The 20,718-nt window shown below is 35.0% G+C and overlaps 2 protein-coding genes across 8 annotated transcripts; one reads left to right on the top strand and one right to left on the bottom strand.

The window, feature by feature from the left end:
• The first annotated feature begins 5,044 nt into the window (after nucleotides 1–5,044).
• Nucleotides 5,045–11,645, top strand: LOC110626797 (calumenin-B). 2 transcript variants are annotated; one of them, XM_021772886.2, is made up of 8 exons: nucleotides 5,049–5,514; nucleotides 5,945–6,147; nucleotides 7,089–7,191; nucleotides 7,276–7,341; nucleotides 8,156–8,329; nucleotides 8,431–8,527; nucleotides 10,986–11,123; nucleotides 11,206–11,645. In XM_021772886.2, the coding sequence occupies exons 1-7, from the start codon at nucleotides 5,141–5,143 to the stop codon at nucleotides 11,109–11,111; spliced, it is 1,143 nt and encodes a 380-aa protein (XP_021628578.1). In that variant the 5' UTR covers nucleotides 5,049–5,140; the 3' UTR covers nucleotides 11,112–11,123; nucleotides 11,206–11,645. The 2 variants fall into 2 exon arrangements, with proteins under 2 accessions (XP_043817905.1, XP_021628578.1); XM_043961970.1 differs by lacking the exon at nucleotides 11,206–11,645 and having other exon boundaries at nucleotides 5,045–5,514; nucleotides 10,953–11,089.
• Nucleotides 11,646–12,252: 607 nt separating this feature from the next.
• LOC110625449 lies at nucleotides 12,253–18,734 on the bottom strand. Of its 6 annotated transcripts, XM_021771041.2 has the most exons (3): nucleotides 17,850–18,045; nucleotides 17,099–17,311; nucleotides 12,253–16,930 (listed from the first exon to the last, which is right to left on the bottom strand). In XM_021771041.2, exons 1-3 carry the CDS (start codon nucleotides 17,922–17,924, stop codon nucleotides 16,493–16,495), a joined length of 726 nt encoding a protein of 241 aa, XP_021626733.1. In that variant the 5' UTR covers nucleotides 17,925–18,045; the 3' UTR covers nucleotides 12,253–16,492. The 6 variants fall into 6 exon arrangements, with proteins under 6 accessions (XP_021626733.1, XP_021626735.1, XP_021626734.1 ...); XM_021771043.2 differs by having other exon boundaries at nucleotides 12,253–17,315; nucleotides 18,021–18,734; XM_021771042.2 differs by having other exon boundaries at nucleotides 12,253–17,311; nucleotides 18,021–18,734.
• Between the last annotated feature and the right edge of the window lie 1,984 nt (nucleotides 18,735–20,718).

The raw sequence follows: 20,718 nt of genomic DNA, 5'->3' as shown, positions 1-20,718 counted from the left end.
AGTGCCCTGTCCAGCCATTTCTTGCATGTTTTTACGAAGTTGTTCTATGATGTTTTAGGGGGTTTTTGGGGAGTATATTAGAGTTATGTTATGTATGTTTGGTCCCTCATTGGAGTCCACCCGTGTAGGTTCGGACCCGAGGAACCGAGGACCCCAGCAGTGAGCCAACTGCTACAGAGTTTGTCAGAGCTAGCCAGAGGTGAGTGGAATAAACCTTAAGTTTTAAATTAAATGAAATATGAATTTTGAGCATGATCCATGCATCATGAATGCCATGAGATATAGTAGGTTGTTTGCATTAGTATTCACGAATATGTTGCATTGCATTTATGATGTTGATGTGGATTGTTTATTGGATGACCCTTTAGTCCTCATATGGCATGATGATGCTGCGGCATGATACGGTATGGAAGTCCAGGTTGTACCCATTCTACGTCCCTGGCACGATGTAAGAGAAAGTCCAGGTTGTACCCATTCTACGTCCCTGGCACAGTTGGACTGTATGATATGTTATGTTAAGGGAAAGACCGGTTGTACCCATTCTACGTCCCGGCACAGTTGGACTATGTAGAGGACTATTGGTGACAATACCATCCGAGATGTGATTCGTTGTGATGTGTTGCATTCCATGAAAGCATGAAATTTTAATATATTGTTTTCACTATTCTGCTCACTGGGCTTGTTAGCTCACCCCTCTCCCCTAACCCCAGATGTGCAGGTACAGGGTAGACCAGAAGGTTAGCCAGAGTTTTTGAAGTATTTTGATGTAATAGTTAGATTGTGGACATGACAATTGTATTATGATGTAATGAGGTATATTGAGGTTATAGATGTGCTTGACCCTATGAGTATTGTAATCCCTTGTTGATACATGATCTTGATGTCTATTGATGTTTATGTTTAAGCCAACTCATCTCATGTTGTATCGCCCGTTGGGGCATTGAGGAGATCCCACAGAGGGATCATGATTATGATCATGACTATGTACATGTATGTTCAGGTTGAGTTGGATGATAGAGGAAAAGTTTAAAAATTTTTTTTTTATGTATGATTGTTGATCATGTTTGGGATTAAACAGGTTTACAGGTTACATGTCAGGCTTGCTACGGGTCCCGGCGGCCTTAAGCCGATCTGGATCCTAGCGCCGGTAGCGGTCCGATTTTCGGGTCGTTACAAGAGCCCTCATCAAAACTCTAGCTGGGTCAACATAACATACATCAAGCTGGGATTACATCCAAGGAACTAGAACCTAACCTGTGCATGCATCAAACCACAAACATAAGACCTCCTGCAGGGCCCTCATCAATCTCTAAAGTGGTAAACAACACATGCCACAAGTTCAGTTCAACACAACTCAACATAAAAACTTTACATACATCATGTATTAAACAGGGACTAACCAAGTCTTAGGGCCAAGCGCAGTACTAATCCAATAAACATAACTTTACATTACAATCTCTGACAAAATATTATATCAATTTATAATACATGTCCACACTAAAAGTACTAAGCTAATACTACTACAAGACTTTTACCCTTGACGTCATCCTAGCCTACCTCTGACCTGCAAAACTGGGGTTAGGGGAAAGGGGTGAGCTAAAAAGCCCAGTGAGTAGAAACAAAGAAAACAGTTCATTAATTACATGCTTTCATGGAATGCGTCACAGCACAAACAAATCATATCACGGATTGGACCTAACCCTAAAACATCCCTCCAGTCTCAGTATGCCCGGCCCGGCCGGGTCTCACAACCTTCGTATGCCTGGCCCGGCCAGGTCTCACAACATCTCTAGGGCTAATGGGGTCATCCTTGGTCCAATCTCCATCAACAGTAAATAATGCAATGCTTCATATTCGTGTAACTAGTGCAATCAACCTATTACATATAAACATGATGCATGAGCATGCTTTAGGCATTTGATTTCATAAAATAAAAGATTAAGTTAGTTCTACTCACCTCTGGCAGACGCTGGACCGACTCTGCAACTGCTAACACTGATGGCCTCCTCGATCCCTCAGGTTCGGTCCTACACAGGTGGACTCGAATGAGGTGCCAAACACATTCTAAACAACTCATAAACAACTACCCAAAAACCCCTTAAAACATCACTTAAACATGCATAGAAAACAACCTTGAAAAGGCTGGACAGGGCACTTTCGGCGGCACCTTCGGCGGCCGAACCCTCCCTCCAGAGACGAAACTTGGGTACTTTCGGCGGCACCTTCGGCGGCCGAAAGTCCCTCTCCAGAGACGAAAGTCAGGCACTTTCGGCGGCCGAATCCTTCCTTCGGCGGCCGAAAGTCTGCTTTCAAGCCAAAACTCAACTTTCGGGGGCAAGGTTAGGCGGCCAAACCATGCATCCAAAGGCAGGTTCGGCGGCCGAAACCACCTTCGGCGGCCGAACCTGAGTTCTTCCCAGAAGGGCAGAACTCAGCTTCTCATGCATTCAAGCCTCCCAAACCTTCCAAACACCCTAAAACAAGCACCCAACCTTACCAAAACATGCATAAACCCTTAACCATGCACAAAAGAGCTTAATAGCTTGATTAAACTCCAAAAACAACATCAAAACATACATAGATAGCTTATGACCCACATAGGCCAAAACCATCAAAACAACCCATAATCTCACTTGCTCTTTCCCTCTCATGCATACACTCTCCCACATGCATAACCTAGCCTAAACATTCAACATAGCATCATATAAACATACATGAGCATCACATAACATACATTGGGCATAAAACCCACATAAATCCTAACATGCATATCTACCCATATTCTACCATTAAAACCTTCATAAGACTTCAAAAGACACTAGGAAAGCAAAGATCTACACTTACCTCTTAAAGATCGAGGATTGTGTGATCTCTAACTCGGAGGTGTGGAGAATCCAAGCTCCAAAAGCTCCAAGCTCCCAAAACTTCGATCTAAGCTTTAAAATTCTTCAAAACAGCCATAAAACTCATGAAAACATGAAGGAGATGAAGAAAAACATGAAAATGGCCAAGGGAGGACAAAAACTCACGTGAGCTCGAGAATGGGGAGAAAACTCGTCCATTTCCGATCTGAGGGCCCTTTATAGGTGGCCTGGTCAGAGACCTTCGGCAGCCTAACGTGCCCCCTAAACTCATGCATGTTCGGCGGCCGAACTTGACTTTCGGCGGCCGAACCTTGGCTAGTTCAAACAAGACTTTCGGAGGCCAAAGGCGCTCCCGAAGCCTTTCCATGTTCGGCGGCCGAACTTCACTTTCGGCGGTCGAACCTGGCAAATGCCTCCTTGGTCTTTTCTTTTCAAAACTCAATTCTTTTTCATTTAAAACCATGGAATCAGTAAAAACCTTTTAGAAAACACATTTTACCCCTCTAGAAGCCTCTGGCATCTTCAGAATTCCTGATTCCAACGGAGATTTCGCCGGAATGTAGGGATTCCGATGCCGGAATCTAGCCTGGTATTACAAAAATAGTCGCCAAAGAACCACCATATTGACATGTGTACGAGATCTAACTGCCAAATTGCAGTTGTCCCTATCATTGTAATCTAGCTGCTTAAGATACAATCCTAGTAACACCTGACTACTTAAAAATAGCTTGAAGCAAGCCAAAAAACGAAGGCAGTAAACTATGAATAAGGGATAAGACCAACTAAACTAGCAAAAGTAAAAGATGGACCGAGCAACAACACACACCTCTCTATATTAGATGTAGTCTTTAGACCCCACCCCTGCTAATTTAGTAATTGGCATCATGTTGTATTTCATAATAGTACTACTAAGATATAGGTCCTGCAATGTATGTATGCTTGTCCTTGAGAATTTTAATGTTGTTAAGGAAGCAGACTTGAAGGCTCAACTCACTACATTACGGTATAAATGAGAAGTGCATTGGTGTCAACGTTTTTAGGAGTAGTGGTTACAAGAAAGAAAATGGATCGTAATGCCAAATCTTTTATTTGTCTAATATTCAGTGAAGGCAACACAATTACATTTCTTGATTTTAAACCACTACAAGAGATTGAGTTGAAGGGATGCAAATGTCAAATCGCTAATCATATTTTTTTTATATAAGTTGTACACAATCTACTAAAGAGTGTCATCAATGCTTTAAATTATACTATTCTCGTAATGACATATATCAATAAGACTTTACTAGTGTCATTTTCAAGTGATTGAGGTAAAAGACCGTTGTATTTCAACTGGGAGGCAACAAAGCTCTTGGCTATGATAGATTTTCTAGCTCATTCTTATCGGTGTAATTGGAATATAGTGTGACCGTATTCATGTTGAGAGGTTTACATTTTTATGAAAATGATTTTTTATTGTGCGAATTAAATTGAACGAGCATCGTTGTTTGTACCCAAGTATTCCATTCTTATGGGGATTCATAAATATCATCACATCAGCTTAATTTTGTAATAAAGATAAATATTTGAAACTCTAGCAAATAGATTGAAACTATGGTTACATTGTAATCATAATGCTTTTATTTTGGTAGAGTCATTAAGAATAATTAGTAGCGGTGCATGAGATATTCTATTAATATATAAAATTATAATTTTTAAATAAAAAAATCATTTTATATATTAATGAAACAATTATTATATATTTTAATAGTACTATCATAAATTATTGAAAATTTTAAACTCTTACACTATATTTAGATGGAGGTTTTTCAGGATAATAAATTTTTTTTCAAGGTTTACTTTATGTTTGCCAGGAGCGAAGATTTTTAAAATAAAATTTTTTAAGATTTTTAAAAAATTTTCAATTTCAATCCACCAAATTTTATTTTTTTAAAAAAATAAAAAATTATTAAAGTTAAATTCGTACCAATTTACATCGAAGTTAAATTATATTTAAATTTATTTAATTTTTTAATTATTTAGTGCAATTCTTTTGACTCTTTCCATCACCTAAGCTAAGCAGGATGAGTTATGATCTAACTATATCCAATAATTTGGCATATTAAAAGATATAAAAGAAAGCCTCTGGGTCTGGGATATTAATGAAAAGTCAAGTCTGCTAAGTAAGCTTAAATTCGCATATAAATAAGCAAAAAGGCGATGGGAGTCTGTCTTCCTTATAATTTCATAAACGGTCCAAATCGTCAAACTGTGTGTGTTCTATTAGATCTAAAAGAATGCCAAAGATCTCCATTTTCATTTACCTTACTTTAGCTTTTCTCTTCCTCTTGCTCATCTCTCGCAACCCTTCCAAGCCCTCTAACCGACGTCACCGCCGCCTCAAGCTCCGTTCCACTTTCAACTTCTCCGACCCCTACCACCACCACCACCAGGACCCCATCGTTTTTGACCCTCTCGTTGCTGACATCGAGCGCCGCCGCGAAGACAAGCAATGGGAGAAGCACTACTTTGAGCAAGCCCATCCTGAAATCGTTAACCATGCTGACCACCATGACTCCGCTCCTGCCCACGAGGCCCAACCTGAGTGGGAGGATTTCCTGGATGCCGAGGATTACTTGAACGACGAAGAGAAATTCAATGTCACCAATAGGTTTTCTTATCCCTTTTTACTTATAATGCCTTCTATCCACCTAGATGTAATTTTGCTTTTATTAATTTGTCCGCATATCTGCATTGATTGGGGAGGAGACATGCCATCTAGATGAATGTGGTTACGCATTTGTCTGCTGAGTTCCTTCGATTTCAATAAACTGAACAGAATTCTATAGTGGCACATAATACCTTACTTTTTTCTTGAAGGAGAAATTGATCTAACTAAATTGTTTAGACTTAACTTGAAGAGAGCCTAAGTATTCCCTGAAGCTTATCCATCATATTGTATTGCAGTTTTCGACCATGAAATTGTAGTTAGTTGGTTGTTAATGGTCTCCTACCATTTCACATATGCTTATTTCTATGGTTATTTGTATATATATGCTTTTATGCGCATTGATCGAGGAGATGCCTAACATGGTGGATAGGTTATTACTGCTTTTTCCGAAAATTGATGTGGACCCAGTTGATGGCTATGTGAGCGTGCATGAATTGACTGAGTGGAACTTGAATCAAGCGGAGAGGGAAGTCGTGCATAGGACTCAAAGGGAGTTGGATGTTCATGACAAAAATCACGACGGATTCATATCTTTTGCAGAGTATGAGCCTCCCAGTTGGGTTCAAAATTCAGGTCCTTGTCTTTCTCTTGTTTCCTCTTTTAAAGAGTAATCAAACTTGTTTATTTAACTTTATGGAATTTGATATGCTGATTTTTTTTTTTAAAGATTATGTTTTATTGTTGCCGGTTCTCTTTTGAAATTAGTCTGATGCATGCTTGATGTAGGCTTTTCTTATTGTGATTGCTGTTTTATTTATTTATTTCTAATTACTGTAGGGTTGCTGCATATGTTTGTGAACTTGAATTCTGAGTTCTGGCTGATGCTTGATATGTCCTGTTGCATCTTGTAATTGATATATATGCAAACACACATGAAAGACATTAAGGAATTCTACCCAAGTATGCTAGTTGCTAGACAAGTAGTTGAAGAACAGAAAACTATAGCTGAAGAACAGAAAACTAACACAATATTGATTTTTCTTTTTGATGGATGAACTATAAGCATTGGTTGGACGTTGTGTTCTCCATCTTGAACTGTCTAATTCATCCAGTAGCCCAGTTGTGAGTTTAATAATTAAAGGAAACTGCATCATTAATGAGAGTCGCAACAAACTGCAATATAGTGACATTAAAGGGGGCAAGTGGTGATGATTACCTTAAAGTCATTTCATGGGATATCAAAGTCAGGATTTTTAAAGTTTTCTCATTCTGTATTTCTATTAGTCTTCCTTGGATATTAACATGGTTTCTACTGCTACACAATGAAATGATGGGTTTCCTGCTTTTACATCAAAATGCAATTCTCCTGTACTTGATTTTTCCGTGGTTTAGGCTTTGAATTGTTCTGTTTATTTCTTCTCCCTTTCTTCTTCTTTTTTCTTTTTTTTTTGTTTTTTTTTTCTTTACCTTGGGATTTTACTACCTTCCGTTTCTTCTTATTTCTTTGGTACGACTATGAGTGTGATAGCAGGTTTATGAAGTTTGGTTAGCTGTTTTTTTTTTTTTTTTGGCAGATAAAAATTCTTTTGGCTATGATATGGGCTGGTGGAGAGAAGAACATTTTAATGCATCAGATACAGATGGAGATGGTCTTTTGAATGTAACAGAGTTCAATGAGTGAGCTTCTATTTGATTAATCAATTCTTACTAATTTCTTCTAATGAATCTCCTATTCCTGATTCTTCTATTTGATCTCTTTAGCTTTCTGCATCCAGCTGACAGCAAAAACCCAAAGCTGCTTCAATGGTTGTGCAAGGAGGAAGTAAGGTGACATTAATTATGTTAATTTACCTTCTTTAATTTTAACTCTTCTAATCTGTCTTCTTTGAAAAGCCTATGTGATTTGGCTTATATGGGAAGAGAAAAAGGGAGCAGGGGAGATGGATGGACATTTAGATAGTTGGAATTAATGATTGAATAAAAGAGAACATAGTTTTCTATGCCTTTCTTCTCCTTTCCAGTGCAGTCAATGAAATTTTAAGAGTTCTAATATTATTTTATCTAGATATCCAGATGTGCTTGAATGATTGTATCACTTTTTAGCCTCACAACACCCAACTACAAGGCATTTATTCCGTGATGGGGATTACATTATCGACCTATATGTTATGGGCTCTTCACAATGTATTAAGAATGTTGTAACATTTTTGTGAGGTTTGTTTGGTTTACTACCTTTTTATGTTTATTACTTCATTTTATGGAAATCTTAGAATGAATATCCAAAGGTCAAATGTTCTATTGCCAGAAAAACAGATAAAATTGCTCTTAAATGCATAATTTCGTGGGTTCTCTGAACCCTAATAAAGTGTACCAATTATATCCACTGATGCAGTTCAGCCCAATGCGATGAATCTGGAGGGAGAACTCATTAATAAAAACATGGAGATATATTTTAGGCACTAAAAATGTTGGGTATGAAGTCAAAATGCAATGACTTCTATTATCTAATGAACTCATTCTGTTGCCATCTGCAGTTCTACTTTTCTATCATGTCATTCTGTCTGTAGTGATAGTGATAGTGATCTCATTGTGGCTTCAATGTATTAGCTTAACCAATTGATTACCTTGTTCTTCCCCTTAGGGAAAGAGATTCAGACAAAGATGGGAAGGTTAGTTTTAAAGAATTCTTCCATGGACTATTTGACTTGGTGAGGAATTATGATGAAGAAAGTCATAGTTCTTCACATCTCTCTGATGATTCAACGGAGGCCCCAGCTAAGACATTATTTGCTCAGCTAGACAAAGATGGTGACAGGTACCCTTTTGGAATCTATTAGCAGATTATTATCATTACTCAAGAGTATATTCTAATGTATAAGGTGCGAGAATTATTGAACTTGGCTCTGCTCTTTGTAGATATTTGTCTGACACTGAGTTACTGCCCATAATTGGAAAGCTTCATCCTTCAGAGCATTACTATGCAAAACAACAAGCTGATTACATCATATCACAGGTACTGGAAAGACCGTTTGTTTTACGATTAAGGATGTTTGTAAAATATTTTTGTTTTTATGTTAGTAATTGCTGATAGAACTGTGCATAAACGGATGTGCTCATGAAGAAGAGAAAAATACACACTTGCATACATACATACATACATACAACAAAGGTATTTAACCAAGGTGCATAGGAAGCATGCAAGAGGTACCTTATTTCTTCTGTCTGCTATCATAGAATGATAACCCTGCAGTTCTTACATTGGCTAATAAGTTGAAGAAATCTTGTAGATGCAGCCGCCACTGGCAACACAGTTATTGATGATGTCCATAAACATAGAATATGATTTGATTTAATGACCAAAATAACCCTATCATTTTCTCATTTTTGCAATTACACCCTATCCTTTTATGGTTCACCAATTAAATCCCACAGTTTTATAATTGTTCTAATTACACTTTGACATTGAATTTTCCATTAGAAACTAATAGAATTGCCTCGTCATTTGACATGTCTATATCACTCTACTATGTCAGCGAAGTTCAGGATACAATTGGTTACAACTTAAAAAGTAAGGTTTAATTGGTAAATTTTTAAAGTTTAGGGTGCAATTGTAAATTTTTTTAAAAATTAGGATTTTTTGGTCACTTCTCCTAAAATTAAAATTGGTAATATTTAAAAATAATTTATAGTATTATTATAATTTTTTTAGTTTTTCAATGATTTAATATATCAATTTTATTTTAATTTAATTCTGAATTAAGCTATACTAATTATTATTGTAATTAAAAAAATGCATAATTAACAATATGGTTGAAAGTAAAAAAATATTATTTTAAAAATATATTAAAAAATAGTTATAACTATTTTATTATTTTATATTCTCAAAAATAAATTATACAAAATAAAATTTTAAATTAATTTTATATTTCACATTATAAAATAAAATAAATATATATTATTGATCATACACTTTTTTAAACTACAATGATAATAGGGATGAAAAAAATTAGGATGTGGATTAATTTTGGAATAAATTAAAATAAATTGATATACTAGATGATTGATAAAACTAAGAAATTTATAATAATAATAATAATAATAATAATAATAATAATAATAATAATAATAATAATAATAATAATAATAATGTAAATTATTCTTTTAATATTATAAATTTTAATTTTAGGAGAAATAACAAAAAAAACACTAACCTTTAAAAAAATTTACAATTGCACTCTAAATTTAAAAAATTTACCAATTAAACTATGACCTTTTAAGTTGTAATCAATTGTATTCTGAACTTCGCCGACGTGGCAAAGTGACGAGGCGACAGTGTATCAGATGACATTGCAATTCCATTAGTCTCTAACGAAAAATTTAATGTCAAGTTGTAATTGGGACAAGTACAAAAGTGTGGAGATTAATAGGTGAATTATAAAAAGATAGGGTGCAATTGAAAAATGGAAAAAGGATGAGATTTTTTTGGTCATTAACTCATACGATTTACCACACACACCTTAAAAAGGAAAAAAATAAAAAGCTGCAATAGGTTCAACTACCCATTTGAATCCTACTGATAACTTTTACCACTCTTTACCTGCTTTATGACATCCTATAAAGATGGTGTTCAAGTCTCTGAATACCGTTTAGGGACTTCTGTTGACATCTAATTTGAATGATCTTTATAAACCGTGTGACTTGGATAAGAGGGCTAGAGTGGCAAATTCAGTAAATTATGTGCAGAAATTTTGTTGTGTTACTATATGTTGAAAAGCCAATGCATCAAGTGCCTTCTCCAAGCACATGTATTCCGTGCAGGATTTGCTATGTGCCAAAAGAAGGCTGTTCCTTATCTGTGCCAACTTTTTTTGCTACTTGGATCAATTGATACATGAGAACCAGAAGGAACTTAAGCCAGTTCTGTTCTATTCAGTGTTTTTGTGCAACTGTAATATCTCCTTTAGCATGGTGTAAGACTGGGCGGGGTCACTATTTGCTTGCTACCTTTTTTTTTGTCCTTTATTTTTTTTCTAATCATATGAGAAATAAAAGGTTTTCAAATGTTATTTTCTTTAGTAAGGCATAGCTTAGACTTTCTTGCTTTTTTGATAAAATCTTTTTGCTTAGGTATTAGAGTTTAGAGATTCTTCGTCAATGTTGTTGTATTAAAATTGACTATTATTGCATGCCCTTGTGTGGGCATACCTTTTCTTCTCTTCTCTGTTTTATCCTTTTTCCTTCTGGAGGATCTGTCAATGTTTGCTACCTGGTCCGATAAAACCATTAGCACACATTATGATTTGAGATGGTAGTTCAAAGGCTTAAAGTAAACTTTGATGAGAAGAAACCCAATGATATTAGAAATGAAGATAATCGGTTGGGCATATTTGTTCTCTGTTGTAATGGTGCGTATTCAAATTTGCATGTTATTATGGAAGCTATGATTGAACATTATGCGAAGCACATTGCAGGCTGATACAGATAAAGATGGGCGCCTATCCTTGATGGAGATGATTGAGAACCCATATGTATTTTACAGTGCTGTTTTCAATGATGAAGAAGATGACGATTATGATTTCCATGATGAATTCCGTTAATTTAAACTATGGGTAAGCATTTAGGATTTCATGCCTTTAATTTTGATTATGACCATAGACATTTTATACTCTTTTTTCCCCACCACAACTGCAGGCTACCAAGAAAAGAAAACGGGCTGTTCTGAAATTATATCTTAGCAGGAATTTTGTGCATTATAGAGTTAGCAATCAGAAAGAAGGTTACAAACTTAAGAGAGGAGAAAAAAGAGTAAATCTGGTAAGCTGACCTGCTGTCGATGATTTTATTCATTAGAAATAATTGTCCAATGACGGTAGCACGGCTCAATTTGTATCTTCTTTTTATTGTTATTATTATTATTATATATATCAGATTATGGTGCTCTGATCATTCTGTGTTGCAAATTCCCGCAACAGATGGTAGTTGGAATATCAATTATGGCATAATGTTTTTCTTAAAGTTAAGATGGTTTTGTAATTTTTGGTTTTTAGATGTTGAACGTTTCCGACTCTTGATTGTTGATGTACGTTGCGCTGATCAATGATTTATATATTTATATGTTTTTTTTGAATAAATACTTGTGCTACTGTACAAATATAGTATAATACCTTCCAAAAAAATTGAAACACTAAGAAAAATTATTATTTGATTTTTATAATACGGATAAATATGGTAATTAGTCTTTTAATTTTAAAAAATATATGAAAAGTTTTGAGATTTTTTTTAAAATATAATAATTAATTTTCTTGATAATTTTAACTATTAAATGTAGAAAGAAAAAAAGTTAAAATAGCTTTAATATAATGAGATTAGTTAATAATTTTTTTAATAACTTATTAAATTTTTATTTATATTGTAAAAATTAAATAGTAAAATATAATTAATTAATAAATTTTTTAAAAGTTTAAAGATTGTATATTTTTTAAAGTCGAGGATGCACGAATGAGATTTTTTATATTATAATAATTAAATAATAAAATTCTCAAAGATGGAAGACCGTGTATTGTGATTATGCTTTAGGGATGGACAGCTGAGGTTCTGAGAGTTTGTATTTAAGTCTGTAAATTTGGAAAATTTCAGAGATTTGAATTCTTAATATTATCGAAATCAATATACCTAAAAGAAAGATTTGGAAATTTTAATAATAATATTTTTTTTTTAAGAAACAAGGGGTTGTATTAAGCCAAAGAAATAAAATCAGGTGGATTTGTATATCACTCTCCTAAGCTCGAAGACGAACGAATTGCTTGAGTAAGATTATCCGCAAACTCATTCGTCGAGCGTGATACATGATGAAATCTAACATCACAACTAATTCTATTCAAAAGAAATTTACAATCCAAAACAACTCCCTCAGTTGCTATCAAACCAGAATATCCAGGAGAAGTAACAGCCCGTATAGCCTGCACATTATCTACTTCGACTTTCACTTTTTGCCATTCTTGATCTTTAATCCAGCTCAAAACTTCCCGGATGCCCACCAATTCAGCGTTAAGAGGAGATGCTAATCCAACAACTCTCATAATCTTGCAAGCAAAAAAATAGCCCATATCCAACCGAACTCCCAATACCAATCCCCCTGTACATATTATCAATACCAGTAGCTATATCCACATTAAGCTTCAACCAACCTGATGGAGGAGGACGCCAAATCTCAACTCTGGAAGGAGCAACAGCAGGCAGGGGAGCGATATTAACAGACCACCATGCATTACAGAAAACATTCGCCTTATACCAACAAACAATAGGGCTCACATAGTTATTCTTCCAAACCACATCATTCCGAGCATTCCAAATCATCCAGTTGCAGCCGCATCTTTTGGATTGAAGAGAGCTAGAATTGACTTCAACCAATCAACAAAAGAGTTCGTAGGAAGTGTAAACCAACCCAAATAAGAAGAATGCCATACTATTTTAGCAAAATCACAATCAATCAACAGATGTAACACCGTCTCCGATCCTTGCAAACAAAAAGGACATTCATCCATAATCGGAACATGCCTATAGAGTAAAGAGGAACGGCAAGGAACAGCCCCACCAATAGCTCGCCAGACAAAATTCTTCACCTTAGGAGCAGCTGGCACTTTCCAAAATTTATTCCACATAGCCTTCACATCATTTGGTACAACAACCTCAGTCGAGTTAGCTAAACGACGATAATCACTCTTCACCGAATACTTTCCAAACTGAGAATCCACAGTAGCCGATACAGCCAATAGAATCGCCAAAATAAAATCTCTATCCCTTTGATTAAAGATTGAAGAGATAAGATTGACGTTCCACCGCCCATTAGAAATCAGATCAGACACAAAGAACACCCCATTAGCCACATCAAAATCAGAAGTCACAAAAGGATTCTCCGGATCCGGAATCCAAGGATCTAACCATATTGAAACAGCCTCCCCTTTATCAATTTTCCATAACAAGCCCGACTTAAGAACACCTTGAGACTCCCGAATACTACGCCACACATAGCTTGGGTTTGAACCCAAAGGAGCCTCTAAGAACGTAGTAGATGAATAATATCTAGCTTTAAGAAGCTGGCAAACCAGCGAGTTAGGCTTCGTATGAAGGCTCCACCCGATCTACCCAACATTGCGACATTAAAATCCCGAAGCTTTTTAAAGCTCAACCCACCATGGCTCCTATGTTGAGAAAGTCTATCCCAGCTAACCCAATGAATACCACGTCCATTATTTCCTCCCGAGCCCCACCAAAATTTTGCTATAATACCCTGGATAACATTCGAAATAGATTTTGGGAGAAGAAATAGACTCATAACATAATTGGGCAAAGCCTGGAGCACTATTTTAATCAACACCTCCTTACCTGATTTAGATAGAGCTTTATGCTTCCAAGAATTCAATCGAGACCAGACTCTATCTTTCACAAACTTAAAGACCTCCTGTTTATTTCTACCAATTGCTGTAGAAAGTCCAAGATACTGACCAAGATTTTCATGCTCCGGAACATCCAAAATACCACAGACACATTGCCTCAACTCCAAAGATGTATTAGTACTAAAGCAAATGAGGGATTTAGAGTAATTAATAAGCTGACCTGATGCACCAGCGTACACATCCAAAACATCTTTAAGGACAACAGCTTCGTCTTCATGGGCTCTAAAGAAGAAAACACTATCATCTGCGAAGAAAAGGTGCGAGATTTCTAGAGCTCCACCACAAATAGAACACCCATGTAAGGACTGATCTTGAACCTTCGTCTGAACCAATTGGGACAACCCTTCTATACAGAGAATAAACAAATAGGGGGATAGGGGGTCCCCTTGTCTCAACCCCCGCTGTGGCGATATCAACCCCAAAAGACTTCCTTGCTGCAAAATCTCGAAAGGATACAGTAGAGACACAGAGCATCAAGAAGTCCACAAACTTGATATGAAAACCCATCTTAAGCAACATCTGCCGAAGAAAGGATCATTCCAACCTGTCGTAGGCTTTACTAACATCAATTTTCAAGGCTGCATATCCCTCCTTACCCCTTCGTCGACCCTTCATAAAATGCATCAACTCGTACGCAATAATAGAATTATCTTGCCTGGAACAAAGGCACTTTGACTAGGAGAAATAATTGCAGGTAATAGAAGCTTCAAACGATTAGCAACCATTTTTGAAATAATTTTATAAAGACCCTTACAGAGAGCTATGGGCCGCAAATCTGTCATCTTCTCAGGAGCCTTCTTCTTAGGTATCAAAACAATGGCCGTCTCATTAAGCTCACTTGTAAAGGAGCCCTCATGAAGACACCGAATACAAAACACAGAAACTTGAGGACCAATAATACTTCAATACTGCTGGTAAAACCCCGAATTAAAACCATTTAAGTCAGGGGACTTATCGGCATGCATACTCATAACAGCAGCTTTAACCTCTTTAGGGGTATAGGGAGCCAATAACACATCATTTTGTGCAGAAGAAATTTGGGTAGAAATGAGATTTAAGAATTGTGGAACCATCACCTACATTGGATTTAAACAAATCCGAGAAGCAACCTGAAATCAGATCCCCCAGACCAGATTCCCAACCGTGCCATTCCCCATCCCTCAACTTGTTAATCTGATTCTTTTGCTGCTGAATTGTTACCTTACGGTGGAAAAATTTTGTGTTCTGATCCCCATGCTTTAACCAAAACTCCTTCGCCCTTTGTTTCCAGAAAAGCTCTCGTTGATTCATCAATTCAAACAACCGATTCTTTGCCTCAAGGAATTTCTCCCTACTACGAGCATCTCGAAACCCCCTAAAAGAACGAAGTTTTGATTTGCATAAATCGATCTCTACTTGATGCTTCTTTCTGAAATCCAAACCCCAAATAGAAAGCTGGTCGCTACAAATAGCGAGCTTATCTAACAGGGAGCTTGAATTAAAACTCTGCCAAATCTGTTCCACAAGAAGCTTGCACTCCTGTTCCCGACCCCAGGCATTCTCATAACGGAACAAATGAGCTCTTTCACAAGGGACAAAAATTTTAGTCCGGAGAAGAATAGGGAGATGGTCGGATGATGAAAAATCAAGAACTCTGGCAGTGGCAACCCAAACTGAGACCTCCAAGCATCATTAACCAAAAACCGATCCGACTTAGCCTCAACCCAAAACTGATTGTCTCCCATTGCCCCAAGTAAACCGATAACCCGACATGGGAAAGTCAATAAGCCCAGAGTCAAGAATAGCCTCTCTAAAATCTTTAAGATTATTGGGCTGTTGATTAGCTCCTCTTTTCTCATTGTGCTCCAAAATAGAATTAAAATCACCGCAACAGACCCATGAAAGAGAGCTCTGCTGGGCCAAATCCCTGAGAAGCTCCCAAGAATGTTGCCTTTGGGATTTGCTAGGCCTTCCGTAAAAGCCTATCAACCGCCATAAGCCCAATTCTGAAATATCAGTCTCCACATCAATATGCCAGAAAGAAGAACTACGAGCAGCAACGGAATTCAGACTTCCAAAGCAAAGCAAGACCACTACTTCGACCCATACAGTCCACACTAACATAGCCATCATAACCCAAAATATTTTTATTTCATCAATTTTATTAATCAAACAAAAAGTTTCTAGCAAGAAAATAAAATTTGACAGCCATTGCACATCGTTCCCAAACCCACGATAATTCTAACTAATGCAACTCATTTCTGTAGACGGGCTTGACTTTCAGGTCCCGTCATTATCAAGTTTTTTGGCCCATTAGCAACCCCACCATCCAGCCCATCCAGCTTATCTTTGCCAACACGCCTCCTTTTTGGGTCAACTACAGTCACTCCCTGATTAACTGTTTTTTCCAAATTCAAATTTGAACTAGGGCCTCCTTGTGATTGAGGAATCCCTTGATTTCTGCCTAAATATTCTTGGTGCTGCAAATCAGGGATATCACCATTATTAGTGGACTTTCCATAACTGTTTTGGCGTTGTACTGACTACGCCGGAACCTGCCATGAACCACGGCCGGAATCCTGAACATTGAAATCGTCTCGCAGCCACTTCGAACCAATGTTGAACTTATCACGTCGAGGATTAGCTCGAAGATGAGAACCATACTTGCGAACAACTGGTTGTCCAGCCAACTCTATAAGCTTGGGGCAAAAACGTTCTCCATGGCCAAACAAACCATGGATATAACAGAAGGTAGGAGCTCGCTCATAAACAAAAGTAACAGTAGACCCTTCTTCGCCTGCCTTCCTCAATCTGGTCTCAGTGCATAAGGGGCGATTAACATTATAACGGACTCGGATTCGCATATAAGAATTCCATAGATTTTTGAAATTATATTCATCCGATTCAACAAACTCCCCTAACTCATCACCCAATCTTTTAAACACATGTTCAGAATTAAAACCCCTTGGCAAACCATGAATCTGAACCCATAGATAAAGATGATTCAGAGGAACATCCAAAGGATAATGAAATCCATCCATTTTCTCAAGCAGCAAAATGTAATTGTTAAAAGTACAGGGACACATGGAGAGAGCTCGATCACGATCCACAAAAAGGAAAAACTTAAAAACATAAACACATCCTCCTACCTCTCTTACTGATATCTTCTCCGTCGGACACCACAATGCCGCCATGGCATGTTGCATAGCATGAAAATTGATTGGACGTTCAGTAAGGAAACGACCAACCAAACACAAATCAGCAGCCTCTGAAACCTCCTTAACCTCCTCCAGTTGAAACTCGATCCCCCCCAACCTCCTCACCATCCACTGAGAGAGTCGCCATATCGACAGAGAGACTATCTTCCTCCATAATTCCAGAGAACAAGAAGATAAAAAGCAGAATCACACAAATGAAAACCTTGTCAGTTGTCATAAGACAAGACGAAATCGAACTCTCAGAGAGAGAGACAGACCATTTAAAAAAACAAGTCCACACTTTTGTAATAATAAAAATTATTGATGCGGATGAAATAAGTTAACCCACTAATCAAGTAAGGCGTTAACCCACTAATCAAGTAAGGCGTTTACCAACATGTAGATATTTTAAATTGGAAACAAGTTGATATGCGGAGGTCAAATAAACTCAATTTGTATAGTTTAACTTGTTAGAAAAGAATGTAAACGAATGAAGAAGATATTTTTGTAATAAAATAATATCATTAAGAGAAAGAAAAGCTAAAAAGACTCAATTCAGTAACATATCAAATTCTCACTATGCTTTGTCTCTCATAGCGGCCATTGAAGGGAAAGATGGGGAGAGCAAAAGTTAGATCCACAAAATAGAAGAAACTGAGGAGCAAGAAAAGAGAGTAGAGAAGAGACACCATTTTGCCCTAACTTTGTCATTGGGCATCAAATGAAAGTGTTCCCTGCATTCTTCTAATAAATTAATCTTGCTGCTTTGAGCAGCCATGCAATAATTTGTAGGTAAAAAAATAAAATAAAAGCTTATTAGGCCAGAAAAGAAAGTACAAAGGCAACCCAGTTGATTGAACTAAACTAAAAGTACCTTTAATAATAATAATAGTATGAAATAAACGACCCACTAGGGCTGGTAACGCTTTGTCTTGTCCACTCTGTTTTTATCTTCACCCTCTCCGTCCGTTGAATCATCGTCGTCATCAATTACATCATCATCATCGGACGGTGGGGAGGGGTCCAGACGAGCAGCGTCCTTGGCCCACTGAATGATCTTCCCAACCTCGTCCTCTTCCACATCGCTGTCGCCACCGCACTCTCGACCAATTCCAGCAACATCGCTGTCTTTAGTGCTAGATGAGGAAGCTTTGAGAGCAGCAAATCTCGCCAACAGATCATCGGCATCAGGCGGCAATTGGCGGTTTGTTGAGATTGATGATTGATTAGCGGTGCCTATTGAAGATGGTCGAGATTTGAGAGCCTGGAATCGACGGTCTAGATCGGGAGGGAGGCGGTCGGGGGAGACATGGGACATATGAGAATCGACGGAAAGCTTTAGGATCAACTCGTCTTGAGCGGCCTGAAGCAGTTGCTCCACTTGGTCTCCATCCCTGTTATTCATATTTCTTCTTCTTCGTCTTTTTCCAGCAGATATAAACAAATGAGTAAAGTGCCTATGTTTTTAAGATTCGCGTATTTAATGAAGGTAGAAATTAATCATCTTCATTAAAATTAAGAAAAGAAAATCCAAAAGTCAGAATTTTCACATATCTAAGCTTAAAATCTTATACAGTGGAGGGAGTTCTTTGTTATTCTCGATCAATTTAACTAAAATTTTTTTAATCTAGATGTCATATTACATATATTATTATTAAAAATTTATAAAATAAAAAATTTTAAATTTATCATAATTATAATAAAAAATTAATTAAATTAAATTTTAAAAAAATTTAATAAATTTTTTAAATATAAATTTATTTTATATAATATTAATATTATATAAATAAATATTTATTATAAATAAATTTTCATTATATAAAATATCACATATAAATATTATATATTGTAATATAAATTATATATTAAAATATTTTATTGAATATTTACTTAAAACATTAAAAATTATGTATATATTCAGAAATTATATTTTATATTAATAATATTAAATAAAATGAAATATTCTATAAAATTACTTTTATGATTTAAATATTTATTAATTTATGATATGTATATAAAGTGGGATTTGAGAAGTAAATATGATATTAATAAAAAAGATGCTGGTAAAAAAAATATGTATTTTAAAAATTATTTTATTAATCTACTAAAATTTTAGGAATTATATTTTAATTTTTATTAATTTTTTATATTTAATTTAATTTTCTTGTGAAAAATAAAAATTTTAATTTAATTATTTAAAATTTAAAATTTTAGATATAAATATAAATTAACATAAATTTTAAAATTTTTTATTCAATAGCTTTTAAAATTAATAATTCACATATGTGAATTAAAAACATTTAGACAAAATTAATTGTGATTAATATTAAAATTGAGATAAGTGCGAAAAAATAATTTTTTTATTTAAAATTTAAAATTTAAAATATAAATATAAAAATTTTTAAATTTGTAAATTTTTTAAATCTAATATGTATTATATTTTTATTGATTCTAATAAATATTATTGAAATAGCACTTTGATTTTATTTCCTGTGTTTTTAACGAGTGTGAATATTGAACTCCTTAAGATTTATGAGATAGGATTAGTTAGTTTATATTATTACATATCACTGACATAAAAATTATATAATATTATACTTTAAAAAAATGGTATCGTAGCTGTAGAAAATATAATTTTTTATATTATCAATGTAAAAGATAATTGTATTCAATAAATTTAAAAAATTATTTTATTTTTAATTTAAAAGACGTGACATATGTTTTTTTATTAATTAAATAGTTATTTAATTTCATTAATTATCATTATAGGCTCTTGCTTATTAAAAATAGATTTATTAGAAAAAAAATTTAGAGGTTTACCACTTTCAATATTTATATTTTAATTATAAAATTTTAGATAATAAAATAAATCTTTCCCTATGGACTTTAATTTTAATCATTTATTTTAATTAAAAAAATTATAGTTCACGTGTCATTCACATAGAATTATTTTTCAAAAGGCTAATTTAATAAAAAAAAATTAAAAATTTATTTTAATTCATATTTATATTCAACACTTTAAATTTTAAATAATAAAATTAATTTTTTTTTTAATTTATCACACTTAATAAATAAAAGTACTAAATTGAAAGTTATACTAATCTATTTCGGCAATCCTCTGACCAAGATCTAATGGAAAAGCAAGTGTTGTGGCCTCCTCTGCACAATGAGAGCTAAGATGTAATGTTAGATGTTGGCTTCCATAATTACAGTGCTTGTTTCTTTCGGCCGTGTTTTTAAGGAATCCGATAAAAATTTTCAAATAGATTTTGATAAATTTATATGAATTTATTCTTAATGAGAACCTTACCATTACCGATTTATATTTCTGTATTTAAAAAAATAATGATTTCAATGTGCATTTTGAATTTAAACTAAAATTATTATGGATGCTATTTTTTTAATAGGTGATAATTAATGTGCATTTTTGAATTTAAGCTAAAATTATTATGGATATTATTTTATTAATAGATGATAACTAATTAGAATTTAATCGAGTTGTCCTGAATATAGAAATTTATTATCTCAAGAGTATAAATAAACTTTGACTTAGATTAAAAGATAAGTTAATT

Source organism: Manihot esculenta, chromosome 11 (assembly GCF_001659605.2).
Source record: "Manihot esculenta cultivar AM560-2 chromosome 11, M.esculenta_v8, whole genome shotgun sequence".
NCBI classification, from domain to species: Eukaryota; Viridiplantae; Streptophyta; class Magnoliopsida; order Malpighiales; family Euphorbiaceae; genus Manihot; species Manihot esculenta.
The sequence above is the reverse complement of the archived record's forward strand: the minus strand, read 5'-3'. Positions and strand labels throughout refer to the sequence as shown.

What these genes read in the sequence shown, in the direction of transcription:
- LOC110626797 (XM_021772886.2), top strand. Translation starts at nt 5,141, where the DNA reads ATGCCAAAGATCTCCATTTTCATTTACCTTACTTTAGCTTTTCTCTTC. An exon ending in AATGTAACAGAGTTCAATGA is followed by an intron (nt 7,192 to 7,275) that starts GTGAGCTTCTAT and finishes TGATCTCTTTAG; the next exon opens with CTTTCTGCATCCAGCTGACA. An exon ending in CTGATTACATCATATCACAG is followed by an intron (nt 8,528 to 10,985) that starts GTACTGGAAAGA and finishes AGCACATTGCAG; the next exon opens with GCTGATACAGATAAAGATGG.
- LOC110625449 (XM_021771039.2), bottom strand. Translation starts at nt 17,924, where the DNA reads ATGGCTGCTCAAAGCAGCAAGATTAATTTATTAGAAGAATGCAGGGAA. An exon ending in ATTTGATGCCCAATGACAAA is followed by an intron (nt 17,312 to 17,849) that starts GTTAGGGCAAAA and finishes TTATGGAGGAAG; the next exon opens with ATAGTCTCTCTGTCGATATG.